This window comes from Hyperoodon ampullatus (assembly GCF_949752795.1).
Source record: "Hyperoodon ampullatus genome assembly, chromosome: 3".
NCBI lineage: Eukaryota > Metazoa > Chordata > Mammalia > Artiodactyla > Ziphiidae > Hyperoodon > Hyperoodon ampullatus.
Window position 1 is genome coordinate 87,290,176 of NC_136916.1, and position 22,115 is coordinate 87,312,290.

Consider the following 22,115-nt stretch of genomic DNA (forward strand, 5'->3'; position numbering starts at 1 on the left):
CCTTAACCTGGATAAAGACCTAAAATATTTTAAAGAAGTTTCCTCTTTGATATACTGAACAATTATAGCATTATATTACTAGACAAGTAGGCATGAGGAAATATAAATTCTATTTATTTATTCTTTTATTTATTTGGCCACACAGGATCTTAGTTCCCTGACCAGGAATTGAACCCGGGCCCTTGGCATTGAAAGCATGGAGTCCTAACCAGTGGACCACCAGGGAATTCCCTATAAATTCTTTTGGATGCTTGCTATTGTGAGCCAAACAAGCTAGTTATCAACAGGGAATTAAACACTGTTCCAGGCACACAGGAAAGTAGCAAATTTTGTATTTTTACTTTTCCTTATGAGCACATTGAATGTGTACTGGGCTCCAACACCTTGTTGAGACAAAAAGCTTACCAGTCAGGATACATCCATGTAAGCCAATCAAAAGTGCAGCACTGTGGTACAAGGGTAGGGTGGTATAGACTACATCATTCTCTGTAATCCCGCTGGCAGCAGCAAAGTTGGCTCCATACCAAATGCGAAGATGATTGATCATTGCAGCTTTCGGGAGACCTTTGTAAACACACAAGAGGAGCCATGAGTGAACCAAGAGTGGTCATTCACAGACATGTGGTCTGGGAGAGAGATGTGGCTTAGGAAGATTCATCAGCTGGTGATTAGAGTATTGCATTCAGTTACACCAGAAGTTGGCAATTTTTTTCTGTAAAGAGCCAGATGGTAAATGTTTTAGGCTTTGCAGGGTCGTAGTCTCTATTGGAACTACTCAACTCTGCTATTATAGCTGAAAGCAGCCACACACAAAAAGGAACAAACTTGGCTCTGTTGCCATAAAACTTTATTTACAAAACAGGTGGTGGGGCTGTTTGTGGCCCACAGGCCATAGTTTGCTGACCTCTGAGTTAGGTGGTTATTACAGTTGTAAGTTAGGAAAAAATGAAAGAAAGTCTATTGAATTTCTGCTCTGGGTCTACCACCTTGCAAGGTATAGTTGATCCTTGAACAAGAGGGGTTTGAACAGCTCGGGGCCACTTATATGAGGACTTTTTTCAATAGTAAATACATCCATGATTGATTGAATCCATGAATGAAAAATCGCAGATACCTAGGAACCTATATGGAGGGACTTCTATAAGTTATACGCATATCTTCAACTGTGTGGAGGGTCAGTACCCCTAACCTGCACATTGTTCAAGTGTCAACTGTATTTTCTAAATTTCATTTAATTCTCATAATTAATAAGTAGAATTATATTCTCTAATTTGCAGATGAGAAAGCTGAGATTCAGAAAGAGTAAATAGCCTATCCATCCTATCTCCTTCCTTCATAACCACTTTTATGAATTTCTTATGTACTGTTCTAGAGTTTCTTTATACAAATATAGGCTCATTTGCTCATATGTTCTTGCCCTTTCCCCCATTTTAAAAAAAGCACACTTTTCTGCACTTGTCCCTGCTCCACTTAATGTATTTTGGAGTTCTGTCCATATTTGTATGTAGAACTTTCCCCTATTTTTTCATTCATTTATTCTCTCTCTCAGCTGCATCAAGTCCTTTGTGTGTGTGTTATAATTTATTCATATTATTTTGCAATTTCAAATGATGCTGCAGTGAATAACCTGGTCCACATGGCACTGTGCACTATGAATGATGCTCCATCTGTAGGATAAATTTGCTGGTGTGAGAATGCTAGGTCAAAAGATATGTCTTTGTAATTTTGATAGACACTGCCACATTGCCTGTTATAAGGGCTGTCCCCATTTACTCCCCCATCAGTAATACATGAGTGCACCTGTTTCCTCATAGCCCTTCCAAGGTAGCCTTTCAAATGTTGGGATTTTTGCCAATCTAAAAGGTGAAAAATCATATCTCAGTGTAGTTTTATTACACTAAGTACATTTGCATTTTCTTAACTATAATTTATGTAAGTTTTTTGTAAGACTCAATTGAAAGAGTATGCTTGTATTGTTTCCCATGGGAGTCAGTTCAGTTGGGAAGGGCATGAAGTCATTACCAAGGGGCTGGGGCTAGAGTTTAAGACCTGAGTGGGTAAACTGGCTTTGGGAAGAGGAAGGCAATTCTCTGTAGATTCAGATGCTTCAATATTTGATGGTACCTTAGCTGGATATTGCCTGAATAAAAGTAATTTGTTATAAGGCAAAGCAGTATGGCTGGCAAACTACCATCATCATAAACACAATTCACAATTCATGGTCTTTGTTGAAACAGAAGAAAGCATCAATAACTCAATTGTATTCACCTTGGAAAAAATTGTCCAGATAGTAAAATCTCTGAATTATATTAAAAAAAAAGAAAAAAAAAGAAATGCACATCCTTTGCTGGTTTGAAGTACTTTCAGAAACTTTCCTAATTAAAATTTTTAATGAAGAAATAAGAACATCTGGTAACTATTATATAATTTTTTGCTACTGACTGCCTTTGAGGAACAAGGAAAACATTTTGTTCTCTGATTGCTTAAATGAATTCTTTTAATTAATGTTTAGAAGAGTAAATTAACATATTTTATTCAGAGAGAAGAAGAAAAGTAACATAAACATCAACCCAATTATATTCCAATTAAATCTAAATTCTGAATTATAGGATTAAATTAAAGACTGCTTATTCTCTTTTTCCCCTAAAATGGGTTTTATATTTGATGTCAAAACCTGCAATTGTGAATTGTGAATTCAGTTCAATTGTGATGTCAAAACCTGCAATTGTGAATATACTTACCTATAGAGTATTAAGACTAGAACACCCAGTCACTAACTAAAAGGGCTTGTTTTATCTCAATTATTTCCCAAACCAAAGTTTTCAGTTTAATTTTACCAGTCTATTAAAAATGAGGGTAAAATTTCCATATATTAAGGTAGTGTCTGGATGTAGTGGAAGCATTTGGTTAACGGTGTCATCCTACCATTCTGTTGGCATGGTGATATATAACTTCTGACAAAACAGTGACAGACATTATGCTCTACGAATCAGCTTTAATAGGTCATCCCCAGCCAACCCTCCTCATGAGGCTCAAAGCAACCCTTATCTATTGGTTGGCCAAAAAGTTCATTCAGGTTTTCTGTACGGTCTTAACGGAATTTTACAAGGAGAATGCATGTTTGTATTACCTGCTTAAGTTAAAATTTTAACCAAAAGAGATAAATGATTCACATAGTCAATTTCCCAATATTAATAATTAGCATGCTGGCGCTAGCTTCCTGCCCTCCTCTTAAATATATCACTCAGGCTTCATTTGATTATGTTTTGGTAACATTTCCCCTGGCCTAGAATAGGCAGACACCAAATAGCTGTTAAATGGATGAACTAGGAGGTGTTCTGGCAGAGTGGTCAGTTGCATGAGCTGCGGAGTCAGCCTACCAAGGTGAATCATGACACTTCTACTTCTGACCCTGGAAAGTTCTTAACCTCTCTAAGCATCGGTTTCTGAATCTGTAAAATAGGAATAAGAGTAGTACCCACCTTAAGAGTGGTGGGAGAATTGTATGAACAAATGCCGTAAAGCTCCTAAAAGAGCACCTAGTACATCCTACCTTTAATATTGCCTATTCCATGTAGCAGGGTTCCAGTAACACTGATAATTGGCAGTGTTTTCTCTTAGTGGCTTACAAAATAATGGTGCAGCTTACACTGAAGGTGTAAAGCATCCTAGATTTGATGAAATACACTATTTTAGGCCCTCAGCTAAGAGCCATCCTACACCCACAGCACCAAACAGCTTCAAGTCAGTGTTGCATGGAAAGATAGTGGTCAAAATATTTATATAAATATAACCCCATTATTGTTCTGCAGTCTTCTTTGGTGGTCCATTTATAATCGGTTATACATTATATATGGACTCTGGATATAATATAATCAAAATGCAGCAATCATTAAAAAAATTCCAACAAGCTATTCAGTGCCAAATCTTATCCATCATCATAACTATTTTTGTAGTTCTTGGTTAACCTCTTTATCTGTTCTGTACACCAATTAGGGGGAGATATGCATAGCTTAGAGAAACCCAAATGGTTTCATATGCTATGAAGCAAGATCAGTTCCCACAGGCAAAGAGCTAAATCCCCTGAAGTATTAGTTATCTGATAAGTTTTGCCGAAGAAAGAGAGCATTTGAAAATCTAACCCAACATTTAACACTTTCAGGATAGGTCCATTTCTTGGAGAATCCTCTCTTTATTTTTACCTGTGGTTCCAGAAGTATAAATGTATAAGGCAGGAGTGGAAAAGGTCACTTCCGACCTCCAGGACTCTGGGATAGGTTCAGTTGACATTTCATCCACTTTGTCTAAGAAAGAGTCGACCCCATCGGTGTTAGAACTTCTGCTCACATAATAGACGGCCACATCATCTTTTTTCAGGCTTGGCAGCACCTCTTCAACAGCTGCTTGTAGTTCTTAATTTAATGAGACAAAAAATACAAACAAGTTAAATTAGTTCATTCAAGTCTATTAGTGCAATAAATTTTGCAGTGATTTTGTTTTCCCTAAACTTTGCTAAAATGTGTAGATATAGTGATGCTTAGAGTTATGCATTTTTAACATGGAATTTACCAAATTTGAAAATATCCCAAGATCCCAATATTTGATGGGAGGTTAGGTTTTAATGGTTTCATAAGCAGCAGATGGTTGGCTGAAGTCTGTACTTTACATGGCAAGTGCAAACAAATGGACATATGGGTAAAAACCAAGATTACGTAAGTGTATGACTTTTATGCATATCTGATATATATATATATATATATATATATATATATATATATATATATATATATATATATATATAGTTATTCCTAATATGTGCCCCACAGGACCAGTGATAAAAAAAAGAAAAATTTAAGGAAAAAGAGAAATGAAAAGAGGGGAGCCATGCTACTAACAAAGATGATAGAAGCTAACTTTATATAACACAATTTTTTACATATCAGCAATAAGTAGTTCTACTAGGAAGGTTCAGCTGATCTGAGACATAAGCTCCAAATCTCACAAGCACATTCTCTGGCCTAAGAAAAAATGGACTGATTAGCATGTTTTTCAAACTATGGATCATAATACAGCAGTGGATTGTTAAAATCATTTAAAGTGACCATTATTCTAAAAAATAAAATAGAATGAAATAGAAATTTTCAGAGCATATCACACACAGGAAGAGGTAAGTATTTTTTTTTTAAGTTTTATTTCAGCCATGTGAGTGTGTGTGTGCTGAGTCACACAAAAATGTAGTTTTTACAGTGGGTCAAGGTCAAAAAATTTAAAAGACATTCATGTAATATGCAAACCACATATTTCAGATTTGCTACTTGGATTTTTGTGCCACTAAACCATAAGATGAGATGGTCTTTAAGCTTATTTGTCTTGAATGGTGATAACTGAAGTCAATATGCTTATTCTTAATAGGAAGGTGACTCAATATCCCAGGGAATTACCTTAGGGAGGCTAAACCTGATTCATCTTATATGCTTTGTTTTTCACATGTTTATGTATGATGTCTCCATCAAGACATGAGATATCATCTCGATAAATGCATTTTAAAAGTTTTAAAACTTTTTAACCAAAACAATCATACACCTGACAAATATAAATCAAATAGTACAAAAGAGTTTATAATGAAAATCAACAGGCCCTTATCTCACAAATAAAGCTGCTGCCTAGAGGCAATGACTTTCAGTTTTTTTTAGCTGTTTCTTCCAGCAATCACTTCTCCATCACCAAATTATGTGCTTTTCCTGCTCCCTCTTGACTTATCATTTATGATCCCCATCCCCCTTGTCCACCCCCAACAGTTATTATCTTCACTTTATTGTCTGGTTAATGGTATTTACATCTATTCTGAGACTATAATTCTGTCTTCCTAGCTTTGTCTGTGTGTTGGCTCTAGAAGCTCTAGAACCAATCATCAGGACTGACAAGATTATGACAATGAAATTATTTGTAAATATGACTGAAGAGCCAAGTAACACACAGTAATCATCTTTCCCTTCTTGAATAGTTTTCTCCTGGAAATTCTATTGGCCATCATTCCTTAATGTACTATTTGGTTCAGTTCTTTCTTTTTTTTTAAATAAATAAATAAATAAATAAATTTATTTATTTGTTTTTTATTTATTTTTTTTGGCTGCATTGGGTCTTTGTTGCTGTGCGCTGGCTTCCTTCCTCTAGTTGCAGAGACCAGGGGTTACTCTTCATTGTGGTGCTTCTCACTGTGGTAGCTTCTCTTGTTGTGGAGCTCAGGCACTAGGTGCATGGGCTTCAGTAGTTGTGGCACATGGACTCAGTAGTTGTGGCTCACGGGCTCTAGAGCTCAGGCTCAGTAGTTGTGGCGCACAGGGCTTAGTTGCTCCACGGCATGTGGGATCTTCCCGGACCAGTGCTTGAACCCAAGTCCCCTTCATTGGTAGGCAGATTCTTTTTTTTTTTTTTGAATTTTATTTTATTTATTTTTTTATACAGCAGGTTCTTATTAGTCATCCATTTTATACACATCAGTGTATACATATCAATCCCAATCGCCCAATTCATCACACCACCACCCCCATCCCCCCATTGCTTTCCCCGCTTGGTGTCCCTACTTTTATTCTCTATGTCTGTGTCTCAATTTCTGCCCTGCAAACCGGTTCATCTGTACCATTTTTCTAGGTTCCACATATATGGGTTAATATACAATATTTGTTTTTCTCTTTCTGACTTACCTCACTCTGTATGACAGTCTCTAGATCCATCCACATCTCAACAAATGACCCAATTTCGTTCCTTTTTATGGCTGAGTAATATTCCATTGTATATATGTACCACAACTTCTTTATCCATTCATCTGTCAATGGGCATTTAGGTTGCTTCCATGACCTGGCTATTGTAAATAGTGCTGCAATGAACATTGGGGTGCATGTGTCTTTTTGAATTATGGTTTTCTCTGGGTGTATGCCCAGTAGTGGGATTGCTGGATCATGTGGTAATTCTATTTTTAGTATTTTAAGGAACCTCCGTACTGTTCTCCATAGTGGCTGTATCAGTTTACATTCCCACCAACAGTGCAAGAGGGTTCCCTTTTCTCCACAACCTCTCCAGCATTTGTTGTTTGTAGATTTTCTGATGATGCCCATTCTAACCAGTGTGAGGTGATACCTCATTGTAGTTTTGATTTGCATTTCGCTAATAATTAGTGATGTTGAACGGCTTTTCATGTGCTTCTTGGCCATCTGTATGTCTTCTTTGGAGAAATGTGTATTTACGTCTCTGCCCATTTATGGATTGGGTTGTTTGTTTTTTAATATTGAGCTGCATGAGCTGTTTATATATTTTGGAGATTAATCCTTTGTCCGTTGATTAGTTTGCAAATATTTTCTCCCATTCTGAGGGTTGTGTTTTCGTCTTGTTTATGGTTTCCTTTGCTGTGCAAAAGCTTTGAAGTTTCATTAGGTCCCATTTGTTTATTTTTGTTTTTATTTCCATTACTCTAGGAGGTGGATCAAAAAAGATTTTGCTGTGATTTATGTCAAAGAGTGTTCTTCCTATGTTTTCCTCTAAGAGTTTTATAGTGTCCGGTCTTACATTTAGGTCTCTAATCCATTTTGAGTTTATTTTTGTGTATGGTGTTAGGGAGTGTTCTAATTTCATTCTTTTACATGGAGCTGTCCAGTTCTCCCAGCACCAGTTATTGAAGAGACTGTCTTTTCTCCACTGTATACCCTTGCCTCCTTTGTCATAGATTAGTTGACCATAGGTGCGTGGGTTTACCTCTGGGCTTTCTATCTTGTTCCATTGATCTATATTTCTGTTTTTGTGTCTTGATTACTGTAGCTTTGTAGTATAGTCTGAAGTCAGGGAGTCTGATTCCTCCAGCTCCGTTTTTTTTTCCCTCAAGACTGCTTTGGCTATTCGGGGTCTTTTGTGTCTCCATACAAACTTTAAGATTTTTTGTTCTAGTTCCGTAAAAAATGCCATTGGTAATTTGATAGGGCTTGCATTGAATCTGTAGGTTGCTTTGGGTAGTATAGTCATTTTCACAATACTGGTTCTTCCAATCCAAGAACATGGTATATCTCTCCATCTGTTGGTGTCATATTTAATTTCTTTCATCAGTGTCTTATAGCTTTCTGCATACAGGTCTTTTGTTTCCCTAGGTAGGTTTATTCCTAGGTATTTTATTCTTTTTGTTGCAATGGTAAATGGGAGTGTTTTCTTAATTTCTCTTTCAGATTTTTCATCATTAGTGTATAGGAATGCCAGAGATTTCTGTGCATTAATTTTGTATCCTGCAGTTTTACCAAATTCATTGATTAGCTCTAGTAGTTTTCTGGTGGCATCTTTAAGATTCTCTATGTATAGTATCATGTCATCTGCAAACAGTGACAGTTTTACTTCTTCTTTTCCAATTTGTATTCCTTTTATTTCTTTTTCTTCTCTGATTCCCGTGGCTAGGACTTCCAAAACTATCTTGAATAATAGTGGTGAGAGTGGACATCCTTGTCTCATTCCTGATCTTAGAGGAAATGCTTTCAGTTTTTCACCATTGAGAATGATGTTTGCTGTGAGTTTGTTGTAGATGGCCTTTATTATGTTGAGCTAGGTTCCCTCTATGCCCACTTTCTGGAGAGTTTTTATGATAAGTGGGTGTTGGATCTTGTCAAAATCTTTTTCTGAATCAATTGAGATGATCATATGGTTTTTATTCTTCAATTTGTTAATATGGTGTATCACATTGACTGATTTGCCTATATTGAAGAATCCTTGCATCCCTGAGATAAAACCCACTTGATCATGGTGTATGATACTTTTAATGTGTTGTTGGATTCTGTTTGCTAGTATTTTGTTGAGGATTTTTGCATCTATATTCATGAGTGATACTGGCCTATAATTTTCTTTTTTATAGTATCTTTGTTTGGTTTTGGTATCAGGGTGATGATGGCCTCATAGAATGAGTTTGGGAGTGTTCCTTCTTCTGCAATATCTTGGAAGAGTTTGAGAAGGATGGGTGTTAGCTCTTCTCTAAATGTTTGATAGAATTCACCTGTGAAGCCATGTAGTCCTGGACTTTTGTTTGTTGGAAGATTTTTAATCACAGTTTCAATTTCCTTACTTGTTATTGGTCTGTTCATATTTTCTATTTCTTCCTGGTTCAGTCTTGGAAGGTTTTACCTTTGTAAGAATTTGTCTGTTTCTTCCAGGTCATCCATTTTATTGGCATAGAGTTGCTTGTAGTAGTGTCTTAGGATGCTTTGTATCTCTGTGGTGTCTGTTGTAACTTCTCCTTTTTCATTTCTAATTTTATTGATTTGAGTCCTCTCCCTCTTTTTCTTGATGAGTCTGGCTAATGGTTTATCAATTTTGTTTATCTTCTCAGAGAAGCAGCTTTTAGTTTTATTGATCTTTGCTATTGTTTTCTTTGTTTCTATTTCATTTATTTCTGCTCTGATCTTTATGATTTGTTTCCTTCTGCTAACTCTGGGTTTTGTTTGTTCTTCTTTCTCTAGTTCCTTTAGGTGTAAGGTTAGACTGTTTGAGATTTTTTCTTGTTTCTTGAGGTAGGCTTGAATACCTATATACTTCCCTCTTAGAACTGCTTTTGCTGCATCCCACAGGTTTTGGATTGTCGTGTTTTCATTGTTATTTGTCGCTAGGTATTTTTTGATTTCCTCTTTGATTTCTTCAGTGATCTCTTGATTATTTAGTAATGTAGTGTTTAGCCTCCATGAATTATGTTTTTTACGTTTTTTTCCCCTGTAATTCATTTCTGATCTCATAGTGTTGTGGTCAGAAAAGATGCTTGATATGATTTCAGTTTTCTTAAATTTACTGAGGCTTGATTTGTGACCCAAGATGTGATCTATGATCTGTCTTGGAGAATGTTCTGTGTGCACTTGAGAAGGAAGTGTAATCCGCTGTTTTTGGATGGAATGTCCTATAAATATCAATTAAATCTATCTGGTCTATTGTGTTATTTAAAGCTTCTGTTTCCTTATTTATTTTCATTTTGGATGATCTGTCCATTGGTGTAAGTGAGGTGTTAAAGTCCCCCACTATTATTCTGTTACTGTCCATTTCCTCTTTTACAGCTGTTAGCAGTTGCCTTATGTATTGAGGTGCTCCTATGTTGGGTGCATATATATTTATAATTGTTATATCTTCTTCTTGGATTGATCCCTTGATCATAATGTAGTGTCCTTCCTTGTCCCTTGCAACATTCTTTATTTTCAAGTCTATTTTACCTGATATAAATATTGCTGCTCCAGCTTTCTTTTGATTTCCTTTTGCATGGAATATCTTTTTCCATCCCCTCACTTTCAGTCTGTATGTGTGCCTAGGTCTTAAGTGGTTCTCCTGTAGACAGCATATATATGGGTCTTGTTTTTGTATCCATTCAGCAAGCCTGTGTCTTTTGATTGGAGCATTTAATCCATTCATGTTTAAGGTAATTATTGATATGTATGTTCCTATGATCATTTTCTTAATTGTTTTGGGTTTGTTTTTGTAGGTCCTTTTCTTCTCTTGTGTTTTCCACTTATAGAAGTTCCTTTATCATTTGTTGTAGAGCTGGTTTTGTGGTGCTGAATTCTCTTCACTTTTGCTTGTCTATAAAGCTTTTGATTTCTCCATCAAATCTGAATGAGATCCTTGCCGGGTAGAGTAATCTTGGTTGTAGTTTCTTCCCTTTCATCACTTTAAGGATATCATGCCACTCCCTTCTGGCTTGTAGAGTTTCTGCTGAGAAATCAGCTGTTAACCTTATGGGAGTTCATTTGTATGTTATTTGTCATTTTTTCCTTGCTGCTTTCAATGATTTTTCTTTGTCTTTAATTTTTGCCAATTTGATTACTGTGTGTCTTGATGTGTTTCTCCTTGGGTTTGTCCTGTATGGGACTCGCTGTGCTTCCTGCACTTGGGTGGCTATTTCCTTTCCCATGTTAGGGAAGTTTTCGACTATAATCTCTGCAAATATTTTCTCTGGTCCTTTCTCCTTCTGGGACCCCTATAATGGGAATGTTGTTGCGTTTAATGTTGTTCCAGAGGTCTCTTAGGCTGTCTTCATTTCTTTTCATTCATTTTTCTTTATTCTGTTCTGCAGCAGTGAATTCCACCATTCTGTCTTCCAGGTCACTTATCCATTCTACTGCCTCAGTTATTCTGCTATTGATTCCTTCTCGTGTAGTTTTCATTTCAGTTATTGCATTGTTCATCTCTGTTTGTTTGTTCTTTAATTCTTCTAGGTCTTTGTTAAACATTTCTTGCATCTTCTCAATCTTTTTTTTTTTTTTTTTTTTTCCGCGGTACTCGGGCCTCTCACTGTTGTGGCCTCTCCCGTTGCAGAGCACAGGCTCCGGACGCGCAGGCTCAGCGGCCATGGCTCACGGGCCCAGCCGCTCTGTGGCATGTGGGGTCTTCCTGGATCGCGGCACGAACCCGTGTCCCCTGCATCGGCAGGCGGACTCTCAACCACTGCGCCACCAGGGAAGCCCCATCTTCTCAATCTTTGCACCATTCTTTTTCTGAGGTCCTGGATCATCTTCACTATCATTATTCTGAATTCTTTTTCTGGAAGGTTGCCTATCTCCACTTTATTTAGTTGTTTTTCTAGGGTTTCATCTTGTTGCTTCATCTGGTACATAGCCCTCTGCCTTTTCATCTTGTCTATCTTTCTGTGAATGTGGTTTTTGTTCCACAGGCTGCAGGATTGTCCACCTACCTTCTTTTATAGTTCAAAAGTTCTGGAAGCTGGTAGTCCAAAATCAGGGTACCACAAGGGTCAGGTTCTGGTGAGAGCTTTCTTCCTGGTGTACAGATAACCATCTTCTTGCTGTGTCCTCACATGGTGGAGAGAGTGGCAGGCGGATTCTTAACCACTGTGCCACCAGGGAAGTCCCTGCATCAATTTATTTTCACCCTCCATCAGATCAGCTTCTCCCTTTTGTTGCTCTTCTCTCCTCTTGTATTTTGACTGCTCTGTAGTTCTTCAGTATTTTGAGAAGATCATCAAAAATATTACTGTTGTAAAAACAGTAACTGGAGTGCTAATGTCCCTTGCCAATGCCTTGGTTCAGACCCTCATTATTTCCTAGACTGATAATTGCAGTAGCCTCCTGACTGATCTCCTTGCCTCTAACCTCTCCCGACTTCCAATATCAGTGACACCACTCCCCAACTTCTTGTTCCTGCCCTGTTTAAAATCCTTCAATGGCTTTCTTTGTGACAGAAGCCACTCTCTATGCAGTGTGTGAGGTCCTGAGGTCCTTCACAGTCTGTGGCCCCCTCCCCAACTTTTCTGATGTCATCTCCTTCTATCTACCTCTTGTCCCCTTTCCTCTAACCACACTGATCTATGTGAAGTGAGTGTACCCATAATTCTCACATCTTACTATCTTTGTCCAGGTGATTTCATCTGCCCAGAATGCCCTCTGGTCCCCAGTCACTGTGAAAACTGCTCACCCTTCAAGACTCAGCCTCATTGTACTTAGCTCTATGGCCCTCCCACAGGAGCTTGCATATACTTCTATCACATGTGTTTAGTACATAGTGTGACATGCTTCAGTTCTTTTTCTCCTCTACTTGACAGTGAAACATTTGAGGTTAAGGGATTATAACATAATCATCTTGGCAACCCCTCCACCACTAGATAAGTTCCCAATAAATGTTTACAGTTGAAAGAATCTGCACAAAGTATTGTATTAGTCAATGTGGAAGAAACAGTGGAATAAGCTAAAGCTGTTGATTTTTAAGGATTTAGATATTGCAATACTGTGAGTTGATAAACCTCTAATAAAATAAAATGCAAAATTAAATCATTTTTGTGATAGAGGTATGCCTTGCATACAAGTAAGGGACTACAAAAGCAAATTAAAAACAAAACAAAACTTCTACTGCTACTTAAAGAATTAAGAAATCTTTCTCCTTCTCTCCCTTCACCTGAGACTGAGGCTACTGAGTTAAATAGTGTGTTCATAAGTTACCTGGATTATTTCTCACTCCTTTCCTCTCTCTTTCCCAACATTTATTCAACATCTATTTAAAGACTGTTCCCTATGTGCATGGTTCTAAGCACTGGATACAGCAGTGAGTAAACCAGATACTGTCCCTGTTTTCATAGAGCCCAGGTCTAGTGGGGGAAGAAACAGACAAAGAAATAATCCATTAAAATAAGGTGTCATAGGTGTCACAGGAGGGGAGGGAGGTGGTGTTTTGGAAGCATAGGGGAGGGGCACAAAGACAACCCAGAGGAAGTGTTATCTAAACTGAGACCTGAAGGGTGAGCAGGAGTTGGCAAGATGAAGATCCACTGAGATCGACTGAGCCTGTTTGTAGCTGAGGGGACGGCTTATGCAAAGACCCAGATGCAAACAGCATGGTGCCAAAGTAGCTAAAAGAGGATAAAGCTGACTGGAGTGTAGAATGGGAGGGAAAGAAAGTTGGGAGAAGAAACTGGGATGTAGGTTGGGACCAGGTTCCTGGCTTAGGTCAGGTAAGTGGGTTGGAGGGGGCAAGACCAGAGGTAGGGAGACCATTTGGTAGAGCAAGCTTGTTTGCATTAATGTAACAGCAGAGGGTAGAGAGAAGTACATGCATTTTAAAGATGTTTGGGAGGTAGAATAGACTGGATTTGGTAACACTCTTGATGAGAGAAAAATTATAGGTCAAAAGGGACTTTAATTTTTTCTGTAATTTTTTAAAAGAAAATTTACTCGGGCATTAGTGATATATCAAAAATTAATAATAGTAATAATAAAAGTAAAAGGAGATGTAATTAAGCAGGTATCGTGCTTGATCACAGTTCAAGCAATTTGGCAAATTGTATCCTCTACTTCCCTCATGTTCCTACCTGGCTTTCTGCAGGCTTTTGGTTTGTGAGCCCTGACCTTTCATAGAGGTCAGCTTATGTGAAGGAAAGGCCATTGCCCCTGCCCAACACAATTTCCCTACATGGCCTCTGGGCTGTTGGTGCAGAATTTGCATTTGGACATTGTCTTGAGGTTCCAGTGGCTCGCCAGCCGTGTCAGGGCATACCTCATATGTCCTATGGTAGCAGCCTTTCTTCCCTTAAACTAAAGATGCTAATATTTATATAAACATATCTATACACACACATATAAACTGAAATTTGAAGGGAAATTCTGGATGTGAATGCAACTCATTAACTATGTATTTGATATTTAGTGTCTTTTCTAAACATGATTGGGCCCCATGTTTTCTGCTTCACACGTGTATTTTTTTTTTTGTAATTCTTACTGTAAAGTCTGCTTACTTAAGATAAAAGTGGCAATCAACAGGGACATGTAAGATCAAATAAATCTACTTGTTGCAGGTTGAGCTCCCTGGGACTCTGAGATTTGTGTGTAGGAGTGCTCTCGGGAATGACACCTGTGGGGTTGCACGGGAAGTAGATTGGATAGAGGGAGAGATTGCACTGTGATGCAGTCACACAGTGGCCTCCCTCAATTGATCCTACAGGGACTCTGGGCCCAGGATGGCCCTTCATGTTGTCCCAAATGAAATGAAGTGGATTCTACCTCCGTGCCTTCCCACCAGCCAGTCATTGGATGCAGATTAGGGGTGGTATTGATTGACCTTGGGCAAAGCAGCTTTCTTCAACCAAGGGCAAGCCCTGGAAAGGCTCTTAGCTGCCAGCTGCCAGCTACCAATGCTTTCAGCAGCTGAGGAATGAGTACCTCAGTCCTGGAGTGGGGATTTGGGCAGCATATCACAGCATCCACCACAACTTTCATTCTTAGTGATAAAAGATTTACAAATTTCATTTGTGGAGAATAATTTGTATAGTAGCTTTACATACATCACCTCGCATAATTTTCACAACGACCCTGTGTTATAGATGATGGTAACCCTGTTTTTACAAGCGAGGACAGAAGCTCAGTGAGTCAATGTATGGAAGGTTATATACAAAATGAAAAGAATTATACCAGGCTTCTAGGAGTCCCATCTCCTTGTACTAGACATTCCAGTTCAAGTTTTGGTAAAGTGCCTTGATTTTTCGTAAGACACTGTCTACTTGACATGCTCAGTGCTGGCTAAAGCATGTGGATCTGCCTTTACATAGTAATATGGATAATCCCTCATTCATTTTTTGATGAAGAGCATAACTTTAAGCTTTATGGAAAGTTGCCTAAAGGGTGCAGAGTGGATCTGTCACTTCTTCATTAGTCTAGGCTGAAATTATGGATGGAAATAGAATATCAGAGAAAGCAGTATACCTTTGGATGATGGAAAATCACTGATTATGAAATCACTGCTCCCCCTTAAAATTCATTTTGTTAAAAAGAAAAGAAAAAAAATCAGGGTAGCCTAGGAATTTTCCTCCCTCACCCATAACCTTTTTTTTTTTAAGAAGGGGAAGAAGAGAAATTTCTGAGTACACAGGCCCATTCCTAGAAAGCAGAGGGAGAAGGCAGGTGGTGAGCTGAATCAGTCTTCGTCATCAAAGTGGCAAGATGCTACTGGCTAAACCTGCTGCTTTTTAATAGGAAAAGCATTCAATCTAGCAGCTTGTTCTGCTATTAGATTGCCTCACTGAATGGGTAACTGACCAAGTTAGTTAAATAAAACACCCCAGGAATGTTTGCTAATAAAGTAAGATCTGAAAAAAAGGCAATGAAAGGAAATGGGTTTTGATCAGAATTTCAGGATGATGTGAAATGGTTGGTGGATGAACAAATCAGAACTGAAGACTTATCTTTTCTTCACGCAGAAAGGCAACTGAAACAAACTGGTTCTAACACAGCTCTTAGAGACTGAAAATAGTTTTAAAAATACCATTTGTAACTGTGATTTTGCATTTCTATCCCTGGCAGTTTGGAATTATAGTAATTAAAATAACCTAGTGTCTAGTCTTTACCTCAACAAGATGTGCTAGAACACCCTTCAAATAGAGGCATGGCCTACCCTCCCCTTCCCCACAACACAAATCACCCTGAGGTCAGAAAGATGTTCAATCAAGGTTAAGTCCCACTAGGAGTAAGCAGATTTTTAACAGGGAGATACATACTCATCTCATATTTATATAATTATATAATTTCTTAATATTATTTTTCACTTCTCTCAGTTAAAGTGTCTTGTGTTCTAAATAGCCCTGGAATCAAGCGTAATGGCTCGTCATGAGGTTACCAGGTCATTCCAGGCCTTACATAATTATAATCATTTGATATCCATAAGCAACCAAGTCACCTGTCTACTAGTTGTGTACTTCCCTATTTCTCAGAGGCTGTGGGAGGGTCTTTTTCAAACACTGGCCGATGACACTCCTTATGCAGAGTAATTCAAACGCTATCCTTCTTCGGATTCAATAACATAAACAGCTGATTTAGAGTTAATTTTGTTTTTACCTCTTCACTCCTTTCTTGTTTCTAAACAAGAAAATGAACTGATAAGCATTCCCAAATATGCCAGCAATGTGCTCCTTTGTTTTTGAATGGAGATGTACAACCATCCCCCTTGCCACCTTTAGTTATGAGCAGGGCAAGAAGAAACATTTTAGAGAACATCCTTAAGCTAGCTCTCTCTTCAGAGCTTAGGTTACCTGGCTGGGATCCTAGCTCTTGAATACACTCCTCATTTGATGTCTGGGTTTCTGTCCTCTACCATCCTAGACACAGACTCTCCCCAGCCCATCCTGTGCTCATCACCAGCTCCCTCTCTGGCAATGAGTCCCGGAGAGAGCACCTCTCTCTTGTAGCCCTCTGCCAGAAGTAAACTGGGAGGTAAAACAAGTCTGTGGTAAGGAGAGCCTGGGCCTAGGGGAGATTGGGTCTAAATGGATTTTCTCAGATTAGGATATATTTTATTTTTTTAACATCATTTTTCATGCCGTCATGCCCATCCCAATAGTTATTAGACTTTGGAGAAGAAAGCCTGTTACAGCCAACCAAAATGATGGAACTCATTAATGCCACAAACATTTACTTACTAGGGCATTATTCAAAGGTATATGAGAAAACTTTAAGCCGTTGAGACAAAGTGCATTGAAGCTACACATCTAAGTTACTCCTTGGGCAGCCCAGAAAGAGGAATGGAGACAGGATATCTCTATGCCCTGATCCTTGAATAAGTTTGCACTAGAAAATTATCTCATTGCATGGAAGTGAGGCCACTGCTGTTGGCCATTCCTTGGGTTCTCTGAGTCCCTATTTTCTCTACAGTAGAGTCTCTTCAGTAAACAGCTTAAAAATGACTATTATTTAAGTCCAGCCTGCAGTTGTCCTTACATAGTAAAACTCTTTCATGAAGCATCTCACTGGTGTTGGGGATCTGATGAAAACTGCCTCTGGGCTCCTCTTGCCTAGAATTCCCCCTCTATAAGTACACTTGCCCAGCTCTGTTGTCAGTGTCCCCAAGAAGCCTTCACCCTCTGCTCTTTTTCCTCCACAGCACTCGGTAGCTCTCCCAGCATACTTATCACATTCTCCTGGGCATCACAATCATTTGTGTATATGTGGCTTAGTTCTTCTACTGAACTGTAAGATTCTTGAACTAATTCAGCTTCTCTCCCCATCCCACCATGGCAACTAGCTTGTACCTTGTGGGGACTCTCTAAATATTTCTTGATGTGATATCAAAATTGTTGTGCCATCTGCTTTTCTCCATCTAACCTCAAAAGTTTGTTTGATGAGAGTTCTCCTTGGTCCTGATACTAGTTTTAGAATGTTCTCCTGTTTTGGAACTTTCAATGATGCAACACTTTTGAAAGCTATTGGAAGCATTTTATCTTATCACATTGTTTAAAGGAGGTCCAATTTTATTTTTCACAACCCTGAAAAACCAGGTCAAAGATAATCTGGAATATTTTATAACCTCTCTGGATCTCAGTCTTGAAAGACATAGTATCTTTGTTACTAAAGCCTTGTACAAGAGTAGTGCCAGTACTGGGGGAGCTGTGCATGATTATGTTGAGCCGTGCAATGCAGACCTGGCCAGTGAGCTGATGAATGAGTTATTCTTCCAGTAGAAGAGCTAGCTTAGCGAAAATCTTAATGCTAGCATAAATGGAAACAAAGCAAACTTACTATTTTGGGGGCCCTTTTGGGTGTTAAAATTTTTTTCTTTTACAAAACATCCTATGTTGTATGAAATTAAATATGGCTTGCTGTTTTACCCATATTCTATGTTTGGGAAGTTGCTTGAAAAACTACTGGCCCAACAAATTGGTTTCTATCAACTACAACATTATGTGGGTTTCAATAGCTGAAGGCAATTTTTCCATGTGATTACATACATCATACCCTTCTATGGAGAAGGATCCTGAAATGTACCACAGAGAGAAAATTATATTCTCTGGGAGATGGGTGGTTCTGTTTGATTCAGGGAAGTGTTTGTGAGTCTTTGGCTTTCTCTTAGTAAGTTCTGATGAAAAATTGGGTACTGAAATGCCTGATAAGGTTGAGCCCTGTTAAACTTTGTGAAGAGTCCCCCAAATTCATGACAAGTGGATCAATCTTCATGATAAATACCACTGTGCCGGTCCTTTACCTACACTCCAGAATTTGACAGATAGCTGAAACTCAAGAGCTCTTACTAGCCCGTGAGCCCTGAGGCTGAAATTCGAAGTAAAGAATCAAACCCTGTTGAACTGTCACCCCTCCAACATTTCTAAATCTTTTCATCTTTCTGTACCATGTTCAGATGGTGTAACAGAATATAAAAAGTGTCCTAGAAGTGAGAAGAAAATTGGGTTCTGTCCCCAGCTCTCTCTGACCCTAGGGAATTGATGCCACCCCTCTTGGCCTTTGTTCATTCAACTATTAAACAAGTGGGAACTAGACTGATTGTTTCTCAAAGCCTAGTCCTTAGATGATTTGCTTCAAAATCATCTAGGGGTGGCATGGGGCTTGCTATAAAAATACACTTTCCTGGGCCCCACTACAGTCCTGCTGAATCAGTGTTTTTGGGGATGAGGCTCAGGAATCTTTTTTTTTGTTTTTTTAAATAAGTTTCCCAGGTGATCCTTACGCTCATTAAAGTGACTCTTCTAAACTTTTTATTGCAGTATAACACACTCGTTAAGAGTTGGAGGATTATAACATTAGAATATCTCTAAGATTCTTTCCAACTTTAAAGAATTCTAAGAATCAGTCCATTCAGCACATTTACGCATGGGCACATTTATTAACAAGCGTGCAACTTTGGACTCTGTTACCCCCTTTGCAGGAACCGTTTCAGATCAGAGTGTAATTCTGCATGCTGTGTAATGGTCTCTCAGTGATTTGGAAAAATAGAATGTTTTTCAAATGTGTGGCCTCTCTCAAAGGTCAGTTTACTGTAGAGAGTGCTGTAGGTCCACTGGAAAGTCTGTTCAAATTTGATTTGAATGTCAGAGTTTTGTTATACTTCCCATGTACGCTGACCAAAGCATAATACTCAGTGACAGAAGACTGTTGCCTGGGTGGGAAAGGAGATATCTGGCTGTGTTTCTGATTTGATTACAGAACCAAACTCTATTATAGTCATTTAAATCCAAGCTTCTTTGTCAATAAAACTCCCAGTCTTTGACCTCCCTCACAGGGGGCCTGGGATACTATGCAGGTAAAAAGTATTTAAATTCCTCCTGAAGTGGTACACAGATCACTGTGCTAATAACTTTCCTCTGAATCAAGTGGTAAAGTAATAGGTTTAAGAGTCTTCCAGTTACTAAATAGTGAAGTTGTCTCTTTTCCCAGGCAACTAGAAATGGTTGGGAATTTTCTAGGAAAAGCCATCCCCTTCAAATAATGTGGCTACCTTTAAAATTATCCCCCTGCTTTTAAACTTTTATACAAAGCCTTCATTTTTTTTGGATTGTTTATTTTATGCCCTATGAAACAGGTGTGTAAGCTTCCTGGTTTCCCACAAGTGAATAGACATCTCATCTTTGTGTGATACTAGGCGAACTCCTTAGCTTGCTTCAGTTTCCTCAGCTATGAAATGAAGGGGGAGAGCAGATGGATGCTTAGTCTCTTCCAGCTCTAAGACTTTCCATTCATGTAGAGGAAGGTAGCGTAACGTAGGGAAAGCCATGGGCTTTGAAACTGGACAGACTTAGGTCGGAATTTTAAGTTTCCTCAGTTGTATGGCAGGGGGTAATGATATGTTAGTTCTCAGGGTCATAAAAGCATGTGGCATAAGGCTTGGCACAGAAAGACATTCCAGAAAGGTGAGGCTTCCTGGCTCCCTATTCCTCCGTGGCTTTTAGCCTGCACCTGGTTAGGCCTCCTCTTACTGACAGAGTGAGAAGCAACCCCCTGGTCCTTATTCAAGTGCAGGGGCAAGATTTCTGGGAAGGGAAACCCAGAAGTCCTGTGGGTAACAGGTTCTTGGTTTCTTCCTGAACTGGTGACCACTGGGGCATGAAGTTACCATTTCGGGTCTGGTTGAAATGTGGCAGGAGGTAACTACAGAACCAAAGGTCACTGTTGCTATAGATGTAATGGGGGCTCACCAGAGCCCGCAGCAGGCAACCAAAGTCTTCTCCCTGGGGAGTAGGTGGGGTCACCTTCTCTCTGCCGTGAGAATCCAGGGAGGCTAACAGCATTTGAGAGTTGGAAGCAGCCTTGAAGACCATTAGAGAGGAGGAAACCAAGATACAGGGAGGGAAAGTGACTTTCCCATGATCACACAGCCAATCAAGCAGCAGAGGTGAGAACAGTCTCTCTGGATCCTCCGGAATTCACACTCATGACCCTCTGCATTTCAATGCAGATGTTGTCAGCACTGGTTAAGAGCATGGATTCTGGAGGTAGATAGATCTGGTTAACCTCCTCCTCTCAATTCTGTGATCTGGGGCATAAGGCACCACCTCTCTGGCCTGAGCGACCTCAACTATAAAGTCAACCCTACTCGTGTGAGCATACACAGCAACACTGTATGTGTAGTGCTTAACAAAGGGTCTGGCACAGTCAGCTTCCACGACAGAAGGTTCTAATGGTCATTAATTGGCGTTTTCAGGAAGGGCTGCCATCCCCTCCCTCTACACCTCCAGTTCCGAGCCGAACCCCACCCTCTCCTAACCCCTACGCCGCCACGCTGCAGCGGGCTCGTCAAGGCGCGGAGGAGCCCGGTGCCAGGGCGCGGCGGTCCCCAGGCTCACCTGGCGAGGCCAGGAGCACCTTCGCCCCGCAGCACTGGAAGCAGTGCAGCAGGGACTTGCTGCGGATGTTATAGTTGAGGCACGCCATGGGACAGCCCAGCTTGGCCAGCCCCAGCCACAGCCATATGTAGGCCGGTTCGTTGCCCAGGAATATGGCTACGCAGTCTCCCTGCCGGAGGCCGAGGCGGTCGCGCAGCGCCCTCGCCACTTGGTTGCTGCGTCGGTCCACCTGCACGTAGGTGAGCGTCTGGTCGCGGAAGAGCAGGAACGGCTTGTGCGGGCTCTCGTGTGCTCTCTCCAGAAAGGCGTGGAGGATGGTGCGCACCGGCCGGCGCTGCCCATAGCTGCGCGCCTGCTGGGCCATCCTGGCCAACCACAGGAAGTAGCTCACGTCCTGGAAGAAGTAGGGGGAGCAGAGTTTCACCAGCAGCGGCAGTAGCAGCAACCCCGCCAGGACCGCGTAGATGATGGGCAGCATGACGGCGGCCGGGGCCCCTGGTCCCTCGAGGGCAGAGGGCGCGCTTCGGGCGTGCAGCGCGGCGGCGGGGCGGGCTCCGGGCGGACGACTGGCTGGCGGCGCAGGGGCGCTCGGCTAGGTGGGGGCGACGGCGGAGTGCCTGGGCTGCCGGCGCCGTTGCGTGCTCTCGGGCAGGTGGAGCGGTGTCTGGACTGCCCGGGTTTCGGGACGCGACCGGCCGGCTGAGCCCGCCCCCTCGTCGGGGTGCAGCCACCTGCGTGCCAGGCCCGCCCCTGCGGTCCTCCCAAGGCGGGGAAGGCGGCTCCGCGGCTCACTGGGGCGTCGGCCGCCTCTCCGCCCGAGTCTGGAGGTCTGGGGGCAAGGCTGGACTCCCCCGTGCTGTGATCTTATCAAAATGGTGACCGTAAGACACCTTAGAAGACGTTGAGAAGATTAGAGGAGATACTGCAGGCGCAGGGCTAGTGTTATTTATTGCTGCCCGAATAGAGTGCCTTATAGAGACGACAGATTATTATCAGCAGAGAACCTTCTAAGTAGGAGACAGTCCTATGGTTTATTAGTAGCGGG

At 40.4% G+C, this 22,115-nt stretch overlaps 1 protein-coding gene across 2 annotated transcripts in view; it reads right to left on the minus strand.

Annotated features, from left to right (window-relative positions):
• Positions 1 to 21,548, minus strand: part of SLC27A2 (solute carrier family 27 member 2) — a gene marked incomplete at its 5' end in the record, with an annotated part of 52,135 nt that extends 30,587 nt beyond the window's left edge. The window contains 3 exons of one of the 2 annotated variants that reach the window (XM_079698776.1): positions 406 to 564; positions 4,203 to 4,412; positions 21,071 to 21,548. In XM_079698776.1, the coding sequence (XP_079554902.1) occupies positions 406 to 564; positions 4,203 to 4,412; positions 21,071 to 21,548 (847 nt within the window). The remainder of the gene's footprint in view (positions 1 to 405; positions 565 to 4,202; positions 4,413 to 21,070) is intronic. The other variant, XM_079698777.1, reaches the window with a different exon arrangement.
• Between the last annotated feature and the right edge of the window lie 567 nt (positions 21,549 to 22,115).